At 41.9% G+C, this 27109-nt stretch overlaps 1 protein-coding gene across 1 annotated transcript in view; it reads right to left on the bottom strand.

Moving 5' to 3' along the window:
- The window catches only part of UNC13B (unc-13 homolog B), a 223837-nt gene extending 198768 nt beyond the window's left edge, over positions 1–25069 (bottom strand). The window contains exon 1 of the mRNA XM_055136355.1: positions 24738–25069. Coding sequence (XP_054992330.1) covers positions 24738–24759 — 22 coding nt within the window. The 5' untranslated portion in view covers positions 24760–25069. The remainder of the gene's footprint in view (positions 1–24737) is intronic.
- Between the last annotated feature and the right edge of the window lie 2040 nt (positions 25070–27109).

Below are 27109 nucleotides of genomic sequence, written 5' to 3' on the forward strand. Positions count from 1 at the left end.
ACATATATTGCATGCGGGAGACCCAAGTTTGATCCTCAACATTGCATGGACCCCCAAGAACCACACAATGTGGCCAAAAATAATAATAATTAATACCCATATCAGTTATAACTATTTTATAGCTTATAATTACTTATTAGTTAATTTTAACTAATTAATTAGTATGAATTAAAATCTATCTAATACCCCACTAGGAAGATATTGATTTCTGATCCATATATTAATTCCAAATGCTTACTAATTATTTAGTAATTGAAAGACTCTGTGGTCCTATTTTAGATAACTTAAAGTAAGAACAAAGTAGAATTCCTAGGGCCGGAGCAATAGTAGAGTGGTAGGGCATTTGCCTTGCAAGTAGTCAACCCAGGTTCAATCCCTGACATCCCATATGGTCCCCAGAGATAAGCACCGCCAGAAATAAATCTTGAGAGCAGAAACAGGTATCACTCCTGAGCATTGCCTGGTGTGACGCAAAAAAAAAAAAAACCCACCCTAAGAACAAGTCAGAATTCCAGTGATTAAAGTTGCGTGCTTGATATGATGCTGAAAGAAGCAGTCAGAAGCAAAGGGATAGATAAAGAATGGTCTCTTTCATATATGGGATTTAAAGATACACAGCAATGTAGTAACAAAGGTACAAAGGCAACATAATGGAGAACTGATCCACACAACTGAGTTAGTGGGGTTGAGGAGGGACATATTGAGAGGGAGTGGTGTTGGAATCTTTGGGAGAGGTAGGTAATCCACTGTGATGGGTGTGGTGTTGGAATTGTGTGAGAAAGCATTATTAACAGTATTGTAAACCATGGCTGAGTCTCTTGCCCCTGTGGCTGGCTGTCTTCAGCAGGGTCCCTCGGAGCGGGGCGGGTTGAGTTTCCCTCCCCACCCCGAGCAGAGCCCCAGCGATCGAAGACCTCCGGAACCCAGCCACAGCCATGCTCAAGGCCTCTCTCCACACGTTCAGACAAGCCTCACGCATGAAGGAACCAGCAGTGGAACCCAGGTGTGAAGGACCCAGGACTGAGATCTCCAAACCTGCTTGGATCGGGACTCCTCCACCCAGACCCCCCATTTTCTAGTAGCTTTGCACCCACAAACTGCCCTCAGACCGTGTAATCCCATCAACGGCCAAGATCCAAGGACTATAAAATAACGCTCCGGGAAACGAATGTGGCCGAGCCACCTCTTATAGCCTAGTTCTCCCTCTCAAGAGAACCTGGCAAGGTACCAAGAACATCCTGCCCATATGGCAGAGCCTGTCAAGCTCCCCGTGGTGTATTCAATATGCCAAATACAGTAACAATGATGGGTCTCATTCCCCTTACCCTGAAAGAGTCTCCAATGCGGCACCGCTGGGATGAACGAGTAGAGAGGCTGCTAAAACCTCAGGACTAGGACGAATGAAGACGTTACTGGTGACTACTCGAGCAAATCAATGATCAATGGGATGACAGTGACACAGTGATACAGTGATTGTGGATTTCTAAAAAACTGGGAGCCGAGTTATAGTACAGAGGAAAGGCTCATGCCTTGCACATGGCCCACCCAGGTTGGATCCCCAGCACCTCAGATGGTCCTCTGTCTCCTGCCAGGAATAATTACTGAGCACACAGCCAGGAGTAAGCCATGAGCATTGCTAGGTATGGTGCAAAAAAAAAAAATTTAAGTGTGTTTGCAGGGGCCAGAGAGAGAGAGAGAGAGAGAGAGAGAGAGAGAGAGAGAGAGAGAGAGAGAGAGGAAGAGAGAGAGAGAGAGAGAGAGTACAGTGGATAAGGTGCTTCCTGCTTGTATATGACTCTGGTGCATTCCCTGGCACCATATATGGTCCCATAAACCTGCCAGGAGTGATCCCTGAGTGCAGAGTCAGAAGTAAGCCCTAAGAAAAAACAAACAAAACAATGTGTTCGCATGAATGTATAGTTTACAAAAGCTTATTCTGTCCACCAGTTGCAATAAAGAATATAGAGTTTGATCTCAAAAAAATAAGTTTTCTAGATCTTATCAAAACAAGAGATACAGTATGAAACATCCATTATACTGAATGAACAAAGATTCTAAATAACTAGATTGAAGTTCTTCTAGATATGGCTGGTTCTTTCCAAGCAAGCAATAAATATTAATATATCTTACATGTGTTTGGCAATTAATCCTCAAGTAGAAAATAAGCTTGCTTTATTACATTTCAGTGATGTATTTCATTAGTAATTTATTGGGGGGGACACACCCAGTGATGCTCAGGGGTTATCTCTGACTCTGCACTTAGCAATCACTCTTGGAGGTGCTCAGCTGACCATATGGGATGTCGGAGATTGAACCTGGGTCAGCCACATGCAAGGTAAGAGCCCTACCTGCTGTACTTCATTCCAGTCCCTACAGTAATTTCTTAGCTATGAGATCAGAATTATCAATGCAGCAATTAACAAAGTCCCTTGTCTGTTTAGTTGATTTTCGCATATATTTTCAAGTGGCTTCTAAACTCCTATAATTTCAAGTCAGTCATTGGCAACTTTTAGCTTACTAGAGGTTTCCAAAATATTTTTTCTAATTTCTCTAAATTAACTATATAAACCAAAGGAGGCCTTATGAAATTCTAATCTATATACTAGTCTTCTAGGAAAATGAAATCAGGATAAACTGTATTAAAATCTTAGAATTAGGGGCTGGAGTGATAGCACAGCGGGTAGGGCGTTTGCCTTGCACGCGGCCGACCTAGGTTCGATTCCCAGCATCCCATATGGTCCCCTGAACATGGCCAGGAATAATTCCTGAGTGCATGAGCCAGGAGTAACCCCTGTGCATTGCCGGGTATGACCCAAAAAGAAAAAAAAATTTTAGGATTAAAAAAAAAAGTGATGCTTGGGATAGGGCAAAGAAGATAGCTCAAATAGTAGAGCTCATGCCAAGCATGTTCTAAGGCCCTAAATTCAATCCAGAGTACAACCAGGTGTGGTCCCAGGAGCCCCTAAGTACTCACCAGGTATGAACACCATACCAGTAATACTCAGAAGTAATTCCTGAGTGCAAAGCCAGGAGTAACCCCTGTGCATCGCCAGGTGTGACCCAAAAAGCAAAAAAAAAAAAAAAAAGAATGAGATAATTTCACACCAAAGAGACTGGCACTCATCAAAAAAGAACTAGTGTTGGCAAGGATATAGGGGTAAAGAACTGTTGGTGAGAATGTTAACTGGTCCAGCTTTTTTGGAAGATAATTTGGGCATTCTCAAAAGACTAGGAATTGAGCTTCCATATGACCCAGCAATTCCACTCCTGAGAATATACCCTACAGGACCAGAAGCACAATATAGAAAAGATATCTGCATGCCTATGTTCATTGCAGCACTATATGCAATAGCCAAAATATGGAAACAACACAAATGTCCACAGATGACTGAATAAACTGTAGTGCAGATACACAATGGAATACACAATAGAATACTACTCAGTAATACACAATAATGCATCCAATTTGCTGCAATGAGGATGGATCTGGAGAGTATCATGTTCAGTGAATTCAGGGAGAGGAATAGACACAGAATGATCTTCCTCATAAGTAGGATATAAACAAACTTCATAGGAGAATATCAAATGCCCAAAGGCAATGGAAATGAAGAGCAGAAGAACTGGTCTTCCAGTAGGAAGCTTGCCACTGGATAAGGGGGAGGGGGAGGGGAGGTGGTGAGGATAAATTAGGGAAGGGAACACTAGTACAATGGAGGGATGGGGAAAAGTGCATGCCACAGAGGCAGATAGGGTGAGTGGGAGAGAAATTGGGGACATTGGTGGAGGGATTGGTATTGCAATAGCATATACCTGAAACTTAATTATAAATATCTTTGTAACTTTGTAATTCACGGTGATTCAATTTTTTAAAAAGAACTAAACATAAACTTTGAATTTCTAGTTTCTTAAATAAATTCCTGCTGAATTCACAACAAAAACAATACATACTATAAATGAAGATACCAACATAATTCTCTTTTTTTTTCTTTTTGGGTCACACCTGGCGATGCACAGGGGTTACTCCTGGCTTTGCACTCAGGAATTACCCCTGGCCGTGCTCAGGGGACCATATGGGATGCTGGGATTTGAACCCGGGTCGGCCGCGTGCAAGGCAAACACCCTACCCGCTGTGCTATCCCTCCAGCCCCCCAACATAACTCTCTTAAAAATCTTCAAGGTTCGGGGCTGGAGAGATAGCACAGCGGGTAGGGCGTTTGCCTTGCACGCGGCCGACCCGGGTTCAAATCCCAGCATCCCATATGGTCCCCTGAGCACGGCCAGGGGTAATTCCTGAGTGCAGAGCCAGGAGTAACCCCTGTGTATTGCCAGGTGTGACCCAAAAAGCAAAAAAAAAAAAAAAAAAAAAAAAAAAAAAAAATCTTCAAGGTTCGTGGGTGTTCAAATCTTCAAGAATCGGTTGCCAAAGGCCAGCAAACCAGCACTTTACCAGACCTAGCCATTTAAGTCTAGATATTCTCTCGAGTTGACTTGGTATATAATGTCCCAAAATAATGAATACCTTTCTTATATTAGATGAAAGAGGCCACTGGAAGTCTGACTAATTCCCAGGTAATTCCTAGATAAGTTTTACTTGATGCCTGATTAATTCCCAGATAAATTTTCAGTTCAGGCTTTAGAAATAATCTCTAGCTGATTAACTTTTACAGAAAAGTCATATCCATGACTGCACTATCTGCACTTTTTTTTTCTGAGTCTTAGAATGCAGAGAATTTTTCTATCTGGCATAAGTACTATTTTTCCCATTTGAAGAAGATGATCCTGAGTAAAAAGTTAAGGGATATACAAATAAAATTGCAGTCATTACTAAACTCAAAATCATTCTCCTGAATCTGAAATCCTGGATTTCCTATTATACCACATATTCCCCCCAAGGGGGGAAAAAAAATTAAGTCACGAACCCTATTAGCCTAGAGTATAATGAACTCTCCAATCTATAACACAATCTATTAACATCCTTAATACAACCTAAGCAAACAGAAATAACAGTATAGTGAAGACTCTTAATATACAATCAACAACAGTGTACAAACCATATTCCCCCTAAACATTATAAGACTTTAGTTTTCATTTCCAAAGCACTATCCTATGCCATTTTTTTATTTTATAGTTTTTAGTAAAGCATATAATCTATTAATTTCTTTGGGCCCAATGGCCTTATTTAAATGAGATCAAAGATTAATAGGGTTATTACACTATTGTCCTTGTTTATTAACAGACAACTTAACAAAAGTTAAAGTTAAAACTTAAATGTAAGCTTCAGTATCTCATTGATTCTAAGACAGTGGGACGTGTTGTCATATTTTAACCACTCTAAAATCAAAATGACTCGGATGTCCATTTTGATCTGGCATGGCTTTGGCCAGGCCATAGAGAGCATGATGTCATACACACACACAAAGATGTGGTGTAAATACTCAATGGAATACTCAATACTTTTTTTTAATCATGAAATCCTGCCATTTACAATAATATTGATGGACCTGGATTGGTGATAGTGTGTTAGGCTTACTAAAATAAACTAGAAATAGAATGACAAATACCATATGATATCATTCAAATGTGACATATAGAGAAAACAGATGAGCTAAATGTAACAAATAAACTTCTGCACTATAAAACAGTCAGTGGTTACCAGAAGGGAATCAGGGAAATGAGGACAAATGTATGATTAAGAAAATTCGAGGAGCTGGAGCAATAGCACAGCAGGTAGGGCATTTGCCTTGCACGCAGTTAACCCGGGTTCAATTCCTAGCATCCCATATGGTCCCCTGAGCACCACCAGGAGCAATTCCTGAGTGCAGAGCCAAAAGTAATCCCTGTGCAGTACCAAGTGTGACCCAAAAAAGCAAAAAAAAAAAAAAAAATTTGACTTTCAGAGGTAAACTTAACCGTGGACTTGAGGTAGTATATAAATATATTGACTTCCAAAAAAGCAAGCCTGAAATTTATATTTTACTTCAACAAAATAAGCAATAAGGGGCCAGAGAGATAGTATGGTAGGTAAGGCACCTGGCTTGCACAAAGTGAAATCATGTTTGATTCCCAGCACTCCATATGGTCTCTAGAACCCTACCAGGAGTTATCCCTGAATGCAGAGGAGGGAGTAATACCTGAGCATTGGATGTGACCAAAAAAAAAAAAAAGTCACTAAAGCCAGAGGGATAGTACAGCAAGCAAGGCACTTGCTTTGCAAGCAACAGACCCAACTGCTCTACATATGAATACTGATGGTAATGATCTCTGAGCACAGAGCCAGAAGCAAGCCCTGCTAACCAACGAGGTATAAAAAAATAAAAACTAACAAAAACAAAATAAAATTTAAATAAGTCAACTGCACCTTATCATCAATGCTATGCCATGATATTTTTAATAATAGTTAAAAAAATAATGATATGCCTTAAAATCTCTGACAGAGACTTTTTCTTTTTTGGTTCCCCCTCCTCCCCTTACCTTTTGTTGTAGTGGTGGTGATGATGGTTTGTGATGATCAGGTATGGCACACACAGCTGGCTATGTGCTCACAATTTTAGCTGTGGTGCTCACCATGGTCACATGGTCACACATCGGGTTGCAGTGCTGTACATGGAGTCACAGTGCTCACAAAGATTTTTGCACACATTTCACGACCAGTCATACTCTTAGTTGAGGCTCACAAGATATGGTTGATGGTACTTACTGGGAGCTGCTACAGTACTCACACAATGCTCTTGACATAGGTCAATTTCTACTCAAGGACTTGCACAATTACAATGCTTGCTCAATTTGTCCCTCTTTTTGTGCTGCTTACACACAACTGACTGGAGTATGACTGGAAATCACAGACAGTAGAGTTGCCACAGTTTCGAACAGCAGAGCTATACCACCAGTCCCATGCTCAGCACAACTGTAACACAAGGGGTTTGAAAATGTCAAATGCTGTAGGGAGCCGCTTTACAAACCTGACTCTTATTTCCTAGTCAGACACCCTGGCTCTCTGATTCAAACAGGACGGGACCCCACAAAATGTCACCCAAGAACAGTAGATACAAGGGCCAGGAGGATTGTCCCATAGCTGGAAGACTGCTTCATGAGTGGAGGGGAGAAGGCAGATGGAATAGAGAAGGGATCACTAAGAAAATGATGGCTGGAGGAATCAGTCGGGATGGGAGATGAATGCTGAAAATAGATAATGGACCAAACATGATGACCTCTCAGTGTCTGTGTTGCAAGCCATAATGCCCAAAAGTACAGCGTATGGGAAATATTGTCTGCCATGGAGGCAGGGGGAGGGTGGGAAAGGGGGGCAATATGCACTGATGGAGGGATGGGTGTTTGATCATTGTGTGACTGTAACTCAAATATGAAAGCTTGTAACTATCTCTCGGTGATTCAATAAAATATTTTTAAAAAAGAAGAAGAAAATGTCAAATGCCAGGGATTTGAAAATGCCAGTCACCAGAGCCCTGCAAAGCAAGTTCTCTAAGCTTCTCTAAGACTTCTTAAGCTTCTTCCATTCACCACCCCTTTTCACCTGTGAGATGCAACATGAGCAAGTGCTACCAGAAACACCTTGGATTCATAATATTGGTTGATTTTGAATTGATTCTTGGTTCCAAAAAGCTTTTACTGTTGCAAATCATTTTGAGAACCCCACATTTGGCCACAGGATTACAACTGACTCTAAGCCACTGTTCTCCCAGGCCCACCTGGCAGATATCTTCAGTCAATGAAGTGCAGTTATTTTATGATGATGCCTAGTAAATGTTTACTCAGCTACCATCCCTCCACCCAACTATGAATAGAAAAATCTTCATCTCTAATCCTGACTTCCCAGTTTGTGTTTTCAACTGTTAGAAATGGAGAAATTGTAGAACCTCAAAGTCAGTAACTCTAAAAACAAAATTGAATCACCACAAGCAAGGTTGGACCATAGCCTATCCCCTATCCTCATCTTATTTTCCATTCCTCTGTGCATTCCAGCTATGTTCTGTTTTCTATTACAATTTATGACACCATAATTAAAAGCCCAAATCCAGGATTTACCTTCTTTCTCTTCCAGCTAAATCTTCTCCTATCTCTCAGTTAGAATTAATCACTCCATTAATAAACCTCACTTTATTTTGTACATCAATTTTAGAAATTACGAAACTGTTTTTGCAATATATTTCAGGGTACACTTGTCTGTATCCCATCTTGGCTCCAGTTTCTTGATGGCACAGCCCATTTCTTACTCGTTTTTATATATTCAGGGTGACTACTTCAAGACCTCACCCATGGTTAAGAGCTCAATAAATGTTTATGGAAATGATCATGTCCTCTTTGTTTATAAGTTTCAGAATAGTTAAGCCTTGATAAACAGAAAAAGGCTAAGAGTAAAAGTAGCTCAAATAATTTCACTTAAGTCTTCAATTCTGAGGTATATTTAACATATATTAATACTTTGTTTTTGGGTTGCGGTTTAATAATCAAGAAGTCAAAAGTTTTCAGTAGTAGACAAAAGTATTCAAACTTTAATCACAAATCCTTTACAAACCTGTCTTCTGTTCCCTCCGGCCGACTTATTTCCACTAACTTTTCACTCTTATGTGGCTTACAAGCTTGGGCCTTAACCTATCCTCTTAACCTCATCTTAACCCTTATTTTCCCTTCCTCTGTGCATATCAGCTGTTGGTTTTCTCACCTCCTCCTCATAAGGCCTTTATACATACTATGTCCTCTGCCCCAAACATTATTCCATTGCCTGGTTAAGGTCACCTCTTCTTCAGTTCTCAGTTCGATCTTCATTTCATAGGAAAGATTTCTCTGACCTAAGTAAGGTACCTTGCCTATCACACATTCCACAACATAAACTCTACAGAAGAAATCACAATTGTGTTTCTTTCATACTTGTAATTTATATTAATTTATGATTTTTTGCTTAATGTCTCTAGCTTCCTCACTAAACTATATAACTTATAAGAGTACACAGAATTTTTTTAAATCATCAATGTGCCCAAATATCTAGCACAATATCTATTGAAAGAATGAATAAAGCCAAGAGATAGTATGGAGGTAAGGTACTTGCCCTGCATATTACCAACCCCAGTTCTGTCCCTGGCACCAGAGAAGGTCCCCTGAGCTCCAACAAGGCACCAGGGATCCCTAAATACAAAACCAAGAGTAAGCTCTGAGAACCAACAAGTGTGGCCAAACCTTCACCGCACATAAAAGAAATGAAATCTTTAGGATTTGCCTCAAGCTCACTAAATCCTCTCTACCACCTCACTTTCAGCTGATAATTCTGTATCCTACTTTAAAGAGAAAATCAGTTCTCTCAGTAGTCCCATTCTGTTTTAATTAATCCTTTTTTTTTTTTTTTTTGGTTTTTGGGTCACACCCGGCGATGCACAGGGGTTACTCCTGGCTCTGCACTCAGGAATTACTCCTGGCCATGCTCAGGGGACCATATGGGATGCTGGGAATGGAACCCGGGTCGGCCACATGCGAGGCAAACGCCCTACCCACTGTGCGATGGCTCCAGCTCCCTTTCTTTCCTTTCTTATTGATTCCTTCCCTTCAGACTCCATACATTCAAGAGATCGCTCAAGATCACTTTCAGCCACTCTCTTTATTATTTATTTATTCTTTTAAAATCTTAACCTCTTTATTTTTTATTATTTTTTTACATGCAGAGCCTGGCAAGCCACCCATGGCATATTCGATATGCCAAAAACAGTAACAAGTCTCACAATGGACACGTTATTTATGCCCGACTCAAGCAAATCGATGAACAATGGGACGACAGTGTTACAGTGCTATTTTTATTGATTTTTAACCATTATCTTGATTGTAACACTTCTGAATGAGTAGTTTACAGTTGCAGATTCCCCTTTTCACATCCCAAATATTCTTTAACTTTGTGATATGATACCTGCATCACACAAAGGAAACTGCTCTAGTCTTCATCCAATATTAGTGTTTTAAATACTCAAGGAATATCATTTGCCTGTCATCTGATCATTCCTTCTAGAAATTCCCCCAACTCTAAGAATGTTTTTGTTAGTTTGGGCTTAGGGCCACAGCCAGCAGTGCTCAGGTGCAACTACTGGCTTTGTACAGGTAGCAGAGCATTGCCCCTGAAGGTGCTGAAAGGACCATGCAGAGCAGGGGCCCAATCCAGGCCTCCCGCAGGTAAAGCATTCACACAGCCCTTTGAGTTTTTCCCCAATCCTAAAAAGGCTGCCAGTTGTTTTGTTGTTTGTTTGCATTTTAGGTTGTCTTTGAGGTGCCAAGAACTAAACCTACGTGGCGAACGCTATCTTATAAGGCCCACTAAAGAGAGGTACAAGCTCGCAGTGACTGGATGTGCGGGAAATCTCAGGATGGGAGGTGTTACCAAGCACTGCTCTCCGCCCAGATGTGACTCCGAGTGGCCGCAGACACAAACAGCTCCTCCGTTCCTGAATGCCCATGATCCCGGAGGCCAACTAACTACTTTCGGCACCCAGTGGCTTCTTGCAGAAATGCCTCTAGACTGTGAACTAAGCTACAGCCCCATGATGCCCCAGGAGGGGAAAGGTTTTTCTCTCACAGCTTTTCCTTTCCCCAGTGGCGTGACGACCGCCATCTTATAAGGCCCACTAAACAGAGGTACGAGTTTGCAATGATATGACTTCTGGCAGAAATTTCTCTGGACTTAATTACTAAAACACCAGAAATCCAAAACCACAAAGCCGCGACCTCATATGCTCTCCATTCTCAGCAATGGAAAACAAATTATCAAATGATGCCTTTTCGGCAGATCTGATTGTTGGGGGAAAATTCCAAATAATAATAGTGATTTTTCTGTTGAAATATTGAATGTAATCAAAGTAAAGAGAAAGTAAAGTGAAAATCATCAGCCACACAGGCGGGTGGGGGGGGGGTGGATGGGAGGTATACTGGGGTTCTTGGTGGTGGAACATGTGCACTGGTCAAGGGATGGGTGTTTGATCATTGTATGACTGAGACTTAAGACTGAAAGCTTTGTAATTTTTCACATGGTGATTCAATAAAAAATTTTAAAAATTAAAAATAAATAAATTTTTAAAAAAGAGAACCAAATCTAGGTCTCCTACATAGAAGGAAAAGTGACCTCTATAAATTCTCTCAACTGCTGACTTCAAACACTGACATTTTCTCCATTTTCCTGTACATCATTTCAACCATTCTCACTATCCCTTCAACTATGGCATTCATTAGCTTATTCTTATCCTTCACAGGCAATTTTACTCAAGCTAATAGCTTTACTAACCATTACCACTAACTCCAAAATCAGCACAAGCTTCTACTAAAGATCTATATTTTCATGTGTAATTTTCAAGGGTTAACATGATTACAAACACCATAAACTCAACTGAACCTAACAATTTTCCATCCTTTATACTTTCTTCCTCAATTAAGGAGGAAGAGGAGGAGGAGGAGGAGGAGGAGGAGGAGGAGGAGGAGGAGGAGGAGGAGACAACTACGGCAACATGTGGGAGGTCCAGATTCAATCCTTCACATCCAAGTTCCCTAAGTCCTTCCAGAAGCAACCCTCAAGCATCATGCCAGGATTGCCTGCTATGCCCAAAAACAAGAAAGAAAAAAACAAAAACAAAAAAGAACTTCATCTTTTTTACTGGATTATGCACTTTGAATATGTGGAAATTAAGATTTAATAAAGTAACATATAAAAGTATATAGCACCGAGCGGCAGATCTGAGATATTCAAAGTTTTAAGATCTACCCTATGTCAGAGAAGTAAAAACATGAGAAAAAAAAACAAACTGGAGAGCATAAATGAGGTAAAAAAATTTTAGATTACAAAGCAGAGCATCATCCCAAGAAGATGTTCTATAACATGATACCAAAGATTGTTATTTTTTTTTGTTTAAGTCCTATGTGTCTTTTCCTTTGTATTGTGGACATATTTCCTATTCAAGGGGTATTTGCTTTTAGAGATTACATTTGAGAATGAACTCTTTCATTTTAACTAAAGCCAGAATGAAATTATTTCATTTGTAACGATGAACACAAAATTCTACCCTATAAGTTCATTTTTTCCTTTTTTCTCAGTGTGTACCATATGGAGGAACACAGCAAAATTGAAAATGGAAAGGTGGCTATCTAACTTTTTCTTCCAGAGTAGCAATACCTTAGCATTCTATTTTTTATTACTATTTATGGAGGCAGGATTTGAACTATACCAGGGGATGCTCAGGGGTTACTCCCTGGCTTTGCACTCAGAAGTTACTCCTGGTGATGCTCAGGGGACCATATGGGATGCTGGGCATAAAATCCGGCTGGCCTCATGCAAGGCAAACATCTACCTGACTTACATCTCTCCAACACCTTAGTATTCTATACAGAAGAAAATAGGGCTTATTTCTCAAAAGCACTAGTATAGTGGATTTCACAGCTTTCCTGTGACAGTCCAAATCTCATCAGAAATATTAATTATGCTCATGTAAATTACTTCTGCTTTAAGTGCCTCCAATTTCTCCCTCATTCAATCCAAATATCTATTACTTGTTACCAGATTAATAAATACACGAAATGGTGCTTTCATTATGTCAGGCAGATTCAAATTAAAGAAACTGCTATACATGACAAATGTCTCCACCATTTTAACTTATTTCATTCTCCTCACAACAATCACATTCAGCAAGTTATATGAATGGCTTTTAAGTGAATCTCAAAGGTGTTTATTAGTTTCAGAGGGTGAAAAGGAAACAAGAGAAAAATAAAGACAACAACTTGGGCATTGTGGAAGATGGTCAGGGGCCATGAACTTTATTTTATAGGGAGTGGGGGGGGGAGCAGGGGACACACCTGGCAGTGCTCAGAGCTTATTCCTGGCTCCGCACTCAGATCACTCCTGGAGGGCTCAGGGGACTATAAAGTACTAGGAACTGAACCCAAGTCAGTCATGTGCTAGCTAAGCCCTACCTGCTATACTATCACTCCAGTCCCCAAAACACTTTTGAAAGTAGAAAAATAAAAGGAAAAACTCAAGCATTTATCCTGAATTTCCTATAGTAATCAACTGAAAACTAAAGAGTAGATATAACAAACTTTATCTTGGTTAAAGTATTCCAGTTAATAAGTGGAGAATAATTAAATTAGAATATCACTATTTTTGCATGTCTTAATGTGCTGACTGTGGCATAGATTAATCAGATTTTAATGGAACTGGAGAGATAGTATAGCAGATAGGGTATTTGCCTTGCACATGACCAACCCAGGTTCGATCCCCAGCATCCCATATATTCCCCCAAGCACTATCATGAGTAATTCCTGAGTGCAGAGCCAGGAGTAACTCCTGAGCATCATCACCAGGTATGACCCAAATAAAAAACATGCTCGTTAGTCTTATTTATTTCAAATTATTTTAGATTCAGACACTTGCTCGGTTTTTCCACATTCCTTCTCTCTCCTTTTTCTCTCTTTCTCAGCCTAGTTACCTGCCATAATTCCTTTCTACCCTTTTGTTTCATGAAAGTAGTTTACAGGATGTAAACCGCCTGCATGGCAGAGCCTGGCAAGCTACCCGTGGTGTATTCAATATGCCAAAAACAGCAACAAGTCTCACAATGGAGACATTACTAGTGCCTACTTGAGCAAATCAATGAGCAACGGGATGATAGTGATATATTTAAGACTTGGTACTTTTCTATATGTATGCTATAAGGCAATAAAAATAAAATTTTAATATTCTAATAGAAAATCTTTTCTGACCTCAATGAAGACAGTCCACTAGAAGATATTGTATAAAACATTCTCCCATTGTGGGGGTAGGGAAAGACAATAACTTTATATTAGGAAAAATGAACAGTATTATTCCCCCCGGCAAGCTACCGAGAATATCCCACCTGCACGACAGAGCCTGGCAAGCTACCCATGGCGTATTTGATATGCCAAAAACAATAACAAGTCTCACAATGGAGACGTTACTGGTGCCAGCTCGAGCAAATTGATGAACAAAGGGATGACAGTGCTAAGACAGTGCTACAGTGCTACAATGTTACATGAACATTTTACATGAACATTTTAAAACTTTTATCATTTGAAATAGGAAATTTCAAATGATAAAAGCAGTAACTGGTTAATACCAACTTTGAAATCATTAAAGTCTTTGCACCTACAATTGTGGCTACAGCTACAATTAAACATAAAAAACAGACCCTTCTCTGAAACCAAGTTGTTGAACATGTAATGATTTATCTTAAATTATCCTATGCCAAATAATAATCTTAAGATTATTAACAATGAGGGGCTGGAGCATAGCACAGCGGGTAGGGCATTTGCCTTGCACACGGCCAAACTGAGTTCAATTCCCAGCATCTCATATGGTTTCCTGAGCACCGCCAGGAGTAATTCCTGAGTGCAAAGCCAGGAGTTACCCCTGAGCATCGCTGCATGTGACCCAAAAAGCAAATAAATAAATAAATAAATAAAACTGTGGGAATTTAATTTAAAAAAAGATTATTAACAATGAGAGACATCATTGTTTGGAAAGTACAAAGGAAACAGTTGTTTGAGATAAAAATTGTTTAAATTTTACATTAACTTAATGTCTGCCTTCTGGTGTACCTTTTGTGTTAACATATTGTCAAATTTCCAAAGTACTTCTTTATAATCAAGTATACTTCTTTTTTCATTAAATGTATGTATCATCATCATCATCATCCAGTTGATCATCAAATTTCTCGAGCGGTCTCAGTAACGTCTCCATCCATCCTAGCCCTGAGATTTTAGAAGACTCTCTTTACTCATCCTTTCCAATGGTGCCGCATTGGAGGCTCTTTCAGGGTAAGGCGAATGAGACCCATCATTGTTACTGATTTTGACATAAGATTACGCCATGGGGAGTTTGTGAGACTCTCCCATGTGGGCAGGAAACTCTCAGTAGCTGGCCAGGTTCTCCCAGAGAGAGAAATGTATGTATACCAAGAATAATAACTAACTTTAATTTTATTATTTTTTCAATTTTCATTTTTTATTGATTTTCAGTGAATTGGGCTGAAGCAATAGCACAGCGGGTAGGGTGTTTGCCTTGCACAAGGCTGACCTGGGTTTGATTCCTCTGTCCCTATCGGAGAGCCCAGCAAGCTACAAAGAGTATTCAGCCCGCACGGCAGAGCCTGGCAAGCTACCCATGGCATATTCAATATGCCAAAAACAGTAACAAGTTTCACAATGGAGACATTACTGGTGCCCACTCAAGCAAATCAATGAACAACGGAATGACAGTGCTACATTATTCCCCCACTGTTGGATGGGGGCCCATCCAAGAGTGCTCAGGACTTATTTCTAGCTCTGTGCTCAAGGTTCACTCCTGGCAGGGTTCAGGGAACCAAATGGGATTTCAGGAATTGAACCCAGGTCATTCACATACAAGGCAAGTTTCCTACCTACTGTATAATCGCTCTAGCCGCTGTTCTCCTACTTTTAATTTATTCTGCTTATCCCAAGTCAGAGCTGATAGTTCCAACGGATTCTGGATTTATATTTTGTAAGAACTGTTTTAAAACTCACCTAGATTCCTAGTTCTCTTATCTACTATATAGATTTATATGATAAACAGGCACAGAGAAGGTATTTAATTCGTATTTAAAGTTCACAGCCTAAACTTTTTTTTTTTTTATTGAGTCACCATGTGGAAAGTTACAAAGTTTTCAGGTTTAAATCTCAGTTATACAATGCTCGAATACCCATCCCTTCACCAGTGCTCATATTCCACCACCAAGAATCCCAGTATAGCTCCACCCCACCCCCTCACACCCCTAACCCCCCCACACCCCTAGCCCCCCCCACCCTAAGCCCCCCCCGCCTGTGTAACTAATAAATTTCACTTTACTTTCACTTTGATTGCATACAATATTTCAACAAAACTCACTATTATTGTTTGGAGAGTCTCTCCCCTAAAGTCAGACCTGCTGAAAAGGAAGCATTAGATAATTTGTTTTCCATTGCTGAGGATGAAGAGGTATGAGGTCGAGTGACCACACTTAGCAGCCTCTCAGTTTTGGGATTCTGTAATTTAGTATTTTAGTAACTAAGTCCAGAGAGATATCTGCCAGAAGTTGCATCATTGCCAACTTGTACTTCTCAGTTACATTATATTCCACATATGAGTGCAATCTTTCTATGTCTGTCTCTTTCTTTCTGACTCATTTCACTCAACATGATACTTTCCATGTTGATCCATTTATATGCAAATTTCATGACTTCATGTTTTCTGACAGCTACATAGTATTCCATTGTGTAGATGTACCAGAGTTTCTTTAACCAGTCATCTGTTTTGGGGTACTCTGGTTTTTTCCAGATTCTGGCTATTGTAAACAGTGCACAGCCTAAACTTTAAACAAACTCACATAGCAAAGTCTGAAATAAATACCACCAGTGAAATAGAAACAATTCAACCAGAGTGCAACTTCCAGAGAGCCCACTTTTAGAAACTTAGAAATTACAGAATGCACATACTGCTCATAAGGAAGAGAATGGTTTATGACATGAACTATTTATGGTAGAGGAAATTGGTACTTTCCCCCTTCACTGCTGCCTGGCACAGACAAGACACAATCAACTTCCTGATGCCATAGCTAAGCAAAAGGCACCCAGCAGCAACTTTACTTCTAAGACAGAAGGGACTACTGAACCATAGATACCCAGCAGCAAAAAGGTTGCTGAGGCAGATAACGTTGAGGGAGAAAATAAGAGGAGAACAAAGTACTTGGCAAATCTGCTTTTATATCTGAAAACTCTAATAGGCATTACTATTTACACAATGGGAATAAACCAAAATACATCTTTTGGGTTGCCCTGGGCTAAAAGCAACCACAATCACCTTAAGTTCACCTTTAGCAGTTATCCAGCAGTTTACCTTTCAGAAAATTAAAGGGCTAATAAGTGATGGTAAATCATGACAAACTCTTCTACTCTTAGTTTAAAACTTTTTTCATTTTTTTTTTCCATTGCCTTTTGCTGTTTCGGCAATGACTGGGGTTACATACAGCTGACTGGTTATCATTAAGTGTAACAAATTTGACTGCAGTGCTCATACTTTTTAGTTCCTGTAGCCACACATTTTCATTACATTGTTTATACACAATTTGATTTACAGTATTTGCCAGGGGTCATATTTTTTATTGTGACACCCCAGAGATCACACTCTGTTTAGGCACCAGGGATCCTTAACAGCAAAGCTGTTGGGATAACACTTGGGTGTATAAAGCGTACTAGGACTCACACAGGTTCTGTTTCAAGCATATAATTAATATATGTTCAACATGGAAAATAGTTTTAAATATAAAGAAGATAAGGATACAAAGAAGACACGGAAGTCATAAGTCAAATTTACAAGAACGGAAGTGTTTCATCTTTTTATTGAGCATAAAATATTACCTAAGGGTGAAGGACTTGCTCTTATGCTAAGGTATCTGGATCTTTTAATGGTCCAGCTGAGTAAAGAAAACAATGGAGCCTGAGATGCAGCTCAGAGATAGAGCACCTGCCTTGCATGTGTCAGGTCCAGAGTTCACTCTACAGCAGAGTCAAAAAAAAAGACAAGGCCGGTGAGATCATTCAACCAGCACATGCTTTGCATGCAGGAGGTCTGGGTTCAATCCCCAACATTGAGCAGTCCTCCAAGTACTGCAGGTGTGACCCTCAAGCACAGAACCAGCTGTAGTCCCTAAGCATGACTGGGGGTGCCAACCTGACTCCCCCAAAAAATATGAAAGAAAATAGCGACCAGTGACACAGTCCTGGCATGTAAACAGCACAGCTTCACAGCTTCACAGCTAATATTGGAAGAGATGCCAAGCTGATGAAATTCACAGATACATCAGTCTTCAGTCTTAGGGCTGAAAACTCTGGGGATGACCTGGAAGGGAAGAGAGCCAAATCTCCTCTTTGCCCAAGCACCAGCAGCTGTACCCACACCCTACAGCTGCACCATACAAATGGCCCGATTTCACTGCCCCACAACTAATCTCTGAAGAGAGGGCCAAGCCCACAAAACTCCCAAGTATACCAGTTTTCAGACTGAAAATCCTGAGGTCATCTCAGAGTGAGGTGGAGAGCCTGTATCCACAACCCCACTACTGCGCCACCCCCACCATCACCCACTCATACTTCAGGAAACTCCAGCAGTCACACCCACATCCCACAGTCATGTAAACAGCCCAGTTTCACAACTACTCTCTTAAGAGAGAGCTGGAGTGAAAGTATAGTATCACTGTCACTGTCATCATTGTCATCCCGTTGCTCATCGATTTGCTCGAGCGGGCACCAGTAACGTCTTCATTGTGAGACTTGTTGTTACTGTTTTTGGCATATCGAATACGCCACGGGTAGCCTGCCAGGTTCTGCCTTATAGGTGAGATACTCTCAGTAGCTTGCCAGGCTCTCTAAGAGGGGAAGAGGAATCGAACCCAGGTCGGCCGCGTGCAAGGCAAACGCCCTACCTGCTGTGCTACAGCTCCAGCCCCAGAAAGATCTCATCTGAAAGTATATTGAGTAGGGTACTTGCACGCAGCCAACCCAGGTTCCGTGCCTGGCACTCCTCTGAGCCCGCCGAGAGTGATCTCTGAGCACTGAGCCAGAAGTAAGCCCTGAGCAGCACTGGGTATGACCCCCAAAACAAACCATAAATAAATAATTCCAAAAGAGAAGCCAATCTGATGAGATTGGCATACCAGTCCTTGGGCTGAAAATTCTGGGCACCATCCAGAAAGGGCAGGCAGAGAGCCCTCCTAGTAACACAAATCCTGGAGCTCCAGGAGCACATAAGCAGCTAGCTGCACAATACCTCTGAAGTCCACAATACGTACAGCCCAATAGAATAGGAGTACAGCAAGTTAGATAGGAAAGTAGCATTGAAGACAACTAGGCTAATAAAGCAAAATACTAACAGAAAGCTCAACTAGCAAACAGCTCAGACAATGACTTTAATAACCCCATTGTGAGAAATAACAATTTTCACAAACTTTGTTTTACTGAACTATTTTTTTATCATTACACTTACCATTTTGTTGTAACAAGCAGTATAAAAAATTAGTTTGCGCTGCCAAGAGATCAGGCTTGGGGGTGGTGGGAAACAGGGGAGAGTGGTAAAGGGAAGATCACACTCTTGGTGGGATTGGTGTTGGAACGCTGAATGCCTGAAACAACTGTATTATGAATAACTTTGGAAACTACAGTATTTAAATAAAGTTTATTTGGGTTTTTTGTTGTTGTGGTTTGGTTTGGTTTTTGGTCACACTCAGCAGTGCTCAGGACTTACTCCTAGCTCTGCATTCAAGGATCATTCTTGGCAGAGCCCACTCAAGGGACCATATCAAATGCTAGGGATTAAGCCTAGGTCAACTACATGTGAGGGAAGTACTCTACCCACTGTACTATCGCTCCAGCCCCTAAATAAAGTGTAGCACGGTAGCACTTTCGTCCAGTTGTTCATTAATTTGCTCGAGCAGGCATCAGTAACATCCCATTGTGAGACTTGTTGTTACTGTTTTTGGCATATCAAATACACCACAGGTAGCTTGCCAGGCTCTGCTGTGCAGGTGGGATACTCTCAGTAGCTTGCTAGGCTCTCCGAGAGGGACAGAGGAATCAAAACCAGGTCAGCTGCATGCAAGGCAAACGTCCTACCTGCTGTGCTATTGCTCCAGTTCTATAATTTAATAATGAAAGACTATATATATGCAGCCCAAGCATATGTTGCTGCCCAAGCACATGTGTTACCTGCATCTGCCCTCTTGAGATGTGTGCTTTCACATTTTAATGCTAGGATATGTATGGGGGCTCCCTCTCCATTCTAGAGAAGCCAGTGTAAAATCTGTTTTCACTTGAAAAGAAAAGAAAAAAGAAAGAAAAAATAGCAACCAGCAACCACACAGTTCAAATCTCAGACTGACTAGAAATCTTCAAATACATAAGGAAAACCGTCTGTAAAGATGTTCATTGTAGAATTTATAAGAGCAAAAATAAAAATCATAATTGTCCAAAAACATGAGACCATATACACTCTCATAATGAGCACACTGCAGTCATTTTAAAAAATGATTTTCGGGGCTGGAGCGATAGCACAGCGGGTATGGCATTTGCCTTACACGCCAACGACCTGGGTTCGATTTCCAGAATCCCATATGGTCCCTTGAGCACTGCCAGGAGTAATTCCTGAATACATGAGCCAGGAGTGACTCCTGTGCACCGCTGGGTGTGACCCCCCAAGGAAAATTGATTTTGGTAGGCCAAACTTTGCTTTGCACATGGCCAAACCAGGTTTGATCACTGGCATCTCATATGGTCCCCCTGATCCCGGCCAGAAGTGATTCCTGGACACAGAGCCAGAAGTAAGTTCTGAGCATCGCTGACCCAAAAACCAAAAAATAAAAATAAAATAATCTTAGCAGCTAGACAGATGGTACAAGAGATAAGGTATTTGCCTTGCTTACATCTAATACAGGTTTGATCATTAGCATACCATCATGTTCTCCAAGTCCTGCCACAAGTGATCCCTGAGCACAGAGACAGGAGTAAAGCCAATACTCCACTGGGTGTGGCCTAGCAAACAGTAAATAATTTAAGGCCAGAGAGACAGTACAGAGCTTAAGGTGTTTGCCACACACAAAGTCACCCCAGTTTTATACCTGAGCACAGAGCCAGGAGTGAGCCCTGAGCACAGCTGGGTAAGGCCAAAAAACTAAACAAATAAATAAGTAAAAATTAAAAAGGGGCTGGTACAAAGATAAAAAGGTAGATACTATAGCAGGTACAGCGCTTGTCTTGCACATAGTAGACCTGGGATAATCCCAAGCACCCCATATTGTCCACCAGGAATAATTCCCAGGTGCTGCCTTGAGCACTGCTGAATGTAGCCCAAAAACAAAAACAAACAAAAAAAAGGTATCTCTCATATGTGGGAATGAATAAACATAGTAAGAGAACAACAAATGACCAAAGTCTTCAGAATTGGAGATTTTATCCATAAAACTGAGTTTACATGAAAGGGGGCCTTGAGACACTGGTGAAAGGAAATAGGCATTCTGGTGATAAATATGGTGTAGGAATTATGTATGCATTAAAATAGAATTAACAGCATTGTAAATCCTGGAACCTCAATAAAAATGTCTGCAAGTAACCCCTGTGCAAGTACAAAGCTGGGAGTAGTCCCTGACCATCACTGGGTAGGGAAGGAAGGAAGGAAGGAAGGAAAGAAGGAAGGAAGGAAGGAAGGAAGGAAGGAAGGAAGGAAGGAAGGAAGGAAGGAAGGAAGGAAGGAAGGAAGGAAGGAAGGGAGGGAGGGAGGGAGGGAGGGAGGGAGGGAGGGAGGGAGGGAGGGAGGGAGGAAAGAAAAGGAAAGGAATGAAAGAAACAAGAAACAAAAAAAATCTCTTCAATGAGATTGTTGGTAATTAAGTCAATTCTTTAATCACTATTTGAAATTTGACTAGATGGGATAGACTCTGCTCCAAGAGTAACTGAAATTGAATTGCTATACTGTATCACTACACAGACTTCTTTCAAAATATGAGTAAAATTTCTGTCAATATAATGTAAAGAATGTCATTTTGAAAAGATTCTGATCCATTTCTATACTTTCCTAATGGTCAAAATATAATAAAAGGATTATTACTACTTTTATTTAGAAAGATTTAGATTTTTATTTTGATCTTTCACTTAGAAAGATTTTGATTCATTTCTCTAAATTTTCCTAGGATACTTTTATAAAATTAATAGATGCGGGTTTTGAGACTGAAATCTCCAGGCTTTCTCAGAGTCAGGATGGGCTACCTTCCCCTACCTCCCTGTACTTCCAGAAGCCTCAGCAGTCACATCCACACCCCAAAGTGGCCACCCAATTGAAAACCTTCTCCAGTCTTATTGTCCCAATAAAAATACCAAATGCCCTGAACAAACACCATGATCTCTTGGCACCTGTATTGCAAACCATAATGCACAAAAACAAAAGGAGAGAGAGAGAGAAGTAAAGTGCCTCCCATAGAGGGAGGCTGGAAGTGGGGAGGTGGGGGATGGTGGTAGGGAAACAGGAGACATTGGTGGTGGGAAATGTACACTGGTGGAGGGATGGGTGCTAGATAATTGTATGACTGAAACCCAATTATGAACAATTTTTTTTTTGTTTGTTTGTTTGTTTGTTTTGCTTTTTGGGTCACACCTGGCAATGCACAGGAGTCACTCCTGGCTCATGCACTCAGGAATTATCCCTGGCGGTGCTCAAGGGACCATATGGGATGCTGGGATTCAAACCCGGGTCGGCCACATGCAAGGCAAATGCCCGACCCGCTGTGCTATCACTCCAGGCCCCCAATTATGAACAGTTTTGTAATGTTCTATCTCATGGATATTCAATTAAAAAATTTCTTTAAAAAAATTTTAGGGGGCTGGAGCAATAGCACAGCGGGTAGGGCATTTGTCTTGCACGCGGCCGACCCGGGTTCAATTCCCAGCATCCCATATGGTCCCCTGGGCACTGCCAGGAGTAATTCCTGAGTGTACAGCCAGGAGTAACCCCTGTGCATTGCCGGGTATGACCCAGAAAGAAAAAAAAAAATTTTAAAAAAGTAATGTGGAGTTCATGCCCAATTCAATTAGCATAATCATGGCTGAAGCATGATTATGCTAATTGATTATGCTAATATACTTAAAAGCAGTACTCCTACATTAAAAAATTAATAGATGCATATTAATAAATCAATATTAATACTTTTTAAGTATATAAGGAAACTTGTACAATAATTACAATCTACAAAAGCACCACTCAAAAGATAATCTCCAATTCCCCAGACTCAAAAAAATAGAAATTTAATTAATATAACATTATAAGGGGAAAGTTTAGCTAAATAGTTTCTAGATAATGAGAGTTCCTTAGTATTAGAACAAATCAATACAGCAGTAGCTCCTTCTATGAGTTTATTTTCTGTCAAACAGGAGTTTCTGATTTAAGAGTGTCACTGCCTAAAGACTCATTCATAAGAGCCAGCTCTTATGAAAATGGTGTGGTAGTGGAAATTTAAATTCCAATAGACATTACAAAACCCAGACGTTCCCAAATCCTGCTATTTGACAGTGAAAATCTAAAAGAATAAATAGATTCCCAGCTGTTGAGATAAAATGTCTTACTAAAAGCAAAACAAAATTCTCATTAATGAAAGATCAAGCATGACAGAAGAAAAATTCTCTAATAATCCCCAGAAATAGGTAAATCCACTTGGGGTTAGTGCAGATTTAACAAAACAGTGGGAGAGAACTGAGCAAAATATTTCAGTTTGCCAGAAGTTGGGGAAAAAACTTATCTAGAGAGTTTTTTTTTTAAGCGCTTGTCATTCTCAGAGCCAAAGGAAACTTGAACTCTAACTATCCAGTAAAACACACCAGAATAAAAAAAAATTATTCTGAATAAATTCTTCTCGTTGCTCACAATCAAATCATTTTATCCTGCCTTGCTCAATAGAGGTGGTAACTTGAATTTCACGAGTTTCTCAAGATCAAATTTAATGGATATTTCAAACCTTGCCTTTTTTTTTTTCTTCTCAGGTAATCTCTAAAATCACAGTCCTTACATTCATTCAAAATTAGCCCTGGGCGTCTACTATGTCACCCACTGGGAATGGGTGTCTACTATGTCACCCACTGGGAATACAAAAACCACTTAGAAACAGTATCTTCCCTCATGGAACTCAGTCCTCGCCGCTTGCCTCATCTTAAACCCTACAGCTCTCACCTAAACTATCTTCCTCAAGAGCCCAGTGTCCTGCGTGGGAAAAAGAAATATATCAATAGAGGTGCTCATGGTGAGAAAAGAAAAAACTAATCAATCAATAACTCTTCTTTGTTTTGCTTTTGTTTTTTTGGTCTGGGGGCTCTATGTTTTTTATTTGGGCTACCCCCCGTGGGGCTCAGGGGTCATTCCTGGTGGGGCTCCGGGGACCATAAGGGGGAGGTTATCAGGGATCTAAGCCGAGGTCGCTGCGCGCAAGGCAAGAGCCTTAGCTGCTGTACTATCTCTCCCGGCCCCTTGAGCATTCATGGAAAGTCAGGAAAGCTGCTAACACACCTTTCCAACACATGAGTATCGCCTTAGCCTCGATCACAGGGAAGGACCGGGGAGAGGACCGACAAGCAATAGCGGGGCGCAAGTCAAGAAATCCCCTACAAGGATGTAACCATTGTTCCACTGCGCGTCCAAAGAGGATTAAAAAGCGGGGAGGGGGGTAGGGGTGGGGGGAAGGACCGGCTGCCGCTAAGGCAAGCGTAGCTTCGCAGGGCGGGAGAAGGAAGGAAAGGGCAATGGGAAGCTGCTCACTATCGCCGGACCCCGACCATCCGCTGACTCCCACCCAGCCCATCCGCTCCCGCTCGCGCTCGCGGGGCGCGCCGGCCTCCACCCCCCCTCCCGCCCCCCGCCCCTCGGACAGGCATCTGGCGTGGGCCCGCCAGCCCTGCCACACTGTCCCCTGGCTGCGGGAATCGAGAGGCGACCGTCCCTCCACCGAAGCGAGAGGAAACTCCAAACAAAAAAAAGAAAAAGAATAAAAAGAACTCTCTCAAAACGCTCGCGACCGAGTTCACAGAACTGTCCCCCGCGAGGCCCGGCTCGAAAGGGAAGTTTGGGAGAAGGTGGTGTTTCGACGTCCCCTGGAGGCGAGTGGGGCGCCCTCCCTCCCCGAGCCCCTGCCCGCCCGCTCACGCCGCGCGCTTCCACTCACCGCGCACGCAGAGCAGCGACATGGCCGAGCCGCCTTCGCCGCCGCCGCCGCCGCGCCCCGGCCGCTCCCTCTTTCCTCCTCAGCAGGTGCCGCGGCGGCTCCCGCGATCAGCCCCGCCGCGCTGGCCGCTCCTCATGGTCCCCCGGCGCAGGCAGACGAGCGTCCGGCCGCTCCCTCGGACCCGCTCCGCTGGTCTCACCGTCTCAGCGCGAGCCCTGCAGAGTCTGGAGGACTGGCCAGCGGGCAAGGGACTGGGCGCGGCACCGCGGCGCCATCGCTGGGAGGCAGGAGCTGAGAGGACTCTCCCGTCACTCCACCGGGATCCCTGCGAGCGCCTGGACGAGAGCCCATCCCTGAGGCCCCGCCTCCCAACCAATCAACTCACGCCCAGTCCGCCGGCCCCGCCCCACACGGGAGGCGGAGCTCCTCGCGCTCTCCGTTACGTGAGAGAATGAAAGCGGTTCGGTCCATTAAGAAGGCTTAGAGCAAGGAGGGGGCGGGGATTGCCCTCACCTGTGTGAGGCGAGCACAGAAGCTTTCAAGCCTCCTCCCACGTGGGCGAGGCGTCCACTGAAGAACAGATCTTTTTCATTGAAGAATTTTCATTGAACTTCCTTAAAGTCTCAGCTGACGGGGTACTTACCTGTAATAATTCAACGAGCTCGTACCACAGAGCAAGAAAGTTTCAATTAGCAACTGTGGGTTAGGGTGGGGGAGAGAAAGAAAATGAGTGAGGACAAGATGAAGTGTCTGAAAACCTCGATTCTCATCTATACTTAACCTCTGGTGTCTCCAATGTAAGGAATAGTGCCTAGTATAGGGGGAGCAAGTAGTGACCATTGAAGGATGAGGGAAGAGACTTTTAAGTTAGAGGATTTCTGGCAAGACAACGCATTCACACAGGAGGAACTGCAGTACAGAGCAGAAAGCAGAGGGACACATTGTGTGGTGTACAGATTCAAAACCCACTATCCCAAATTTCTGAGGTAATAAATTGGGGTAGAACTCAGCATCCTTTTGTTTTGGGGCCACACCCAGTGGTGCTCAGCAATCACCCCTGGTGGGGCCGGAGGACTACATGGGGTGTGGAGGATTGAACTAGGGAAGTCAGTCAGGTTGTCTGCATACAAGGCAAGCCAAGCAACTTACCTGCTGTTCTAACTGTCCAGACCCAACATTTTATTTTTTAAAAGCTCCCCAAAACTATGTCAGGGTTGAGCATCATTATAGTAAAAGCTTTCTAAGATCTCATTAGCCCAGTTCATGTTTCAGTTCCCCATTGAATTCTGCCTGCCAAACCCAAGATGCTCTAAATCCAGACCTCAAATTTTCCTTCTTTTTTTGAATCACTTGGCGAGCTCTTAAAATTTCTGATGCCTAATATTCCTAATAACATGGTTGAGGACCAGACCACAATCATGATAATGACATCAGAAGATCTCTGAGGGTGGGACCCAGTCTTGAAAACCTTTACATCGTTGAGATGATATGAATGTGTAATCCACTTTAAGAACCACCATACTAATCTAACAGCATTTTGCCCTCCAAAAGCAAGTCTACCTACCATACTCTTCCTCTCACTGGAATGGAGACAATGAGAAAAAGAACAAAGGCTGTACTAGGACACTGGAGAGTATACATGATCTTTCCATTGTTTATCCAAACTTGGAAAAATACCCTGAGAAAGATTTTGAGCAGGCCAAGTCAATCAGCCTAATCAACAGATATGTCTGATCTTAAAGACCATGAATAGTCTCTGAGCCACCAAAGCTGAGCTTCTTAGCCTAACTCTTAGGAATCCCAAGTGTAAAAAATAAAATGTAATTGAAATCTTGTGTTCTGGGACTGTGTGAGAGTAGAGGCTCTTAATTTTTTTTCTTTTGCTTTTTGGGTCACACCCAGTGACGCACATGGGTTACTCCTGGCTCTGCACTAAGGAATTATTCCTGGTGGTGCTCAGGGGACCATATGGGATGCTGGGAATCCAACCCGGGTCGGCCGCGTGCAAGGCAAATGCCCTACCTACTGTGCTATTGCTCCAGCCCCGAGAGTAGAGACTTTTAAAAAAAATTTTGAACCAGGAATTCTAAAAGAACATTCTTTAACTTTTTTACACCCACAAACCAGCACCTTGCCTGTACACTGGTCTACAAACCAACAGTTATTAAAAGGGAGGGAAAAGAAGGAATAGTTATGTCCACTGTAGCAGACCACTGGCTTTTAGCCTTTATATATCTATAAGACCAGCACCAGTCTATGGAGCAGTGGTTGAAGATTACTAAAATGTAAGACCATCTAATAAAATATAGAAAATCACTGTGTCTTTAGAATCAGAATAGATGGGGCAGGAGCAATACTACAGCAGGTAGGGT

Source organism: Sorex araneus, chromosome 1 (genome assembly GCF_027595985.1).
Source record: "Sorex araneus isolate mSorAra2 chromosome 1, mSorAra2.pri, whole genome shotgun sequence".
NCBI lineage: Eukaryota > Metazoa > Chordata > Mammalia > Eulipotyphla > Soricidae > Sorex > Sorex araneus.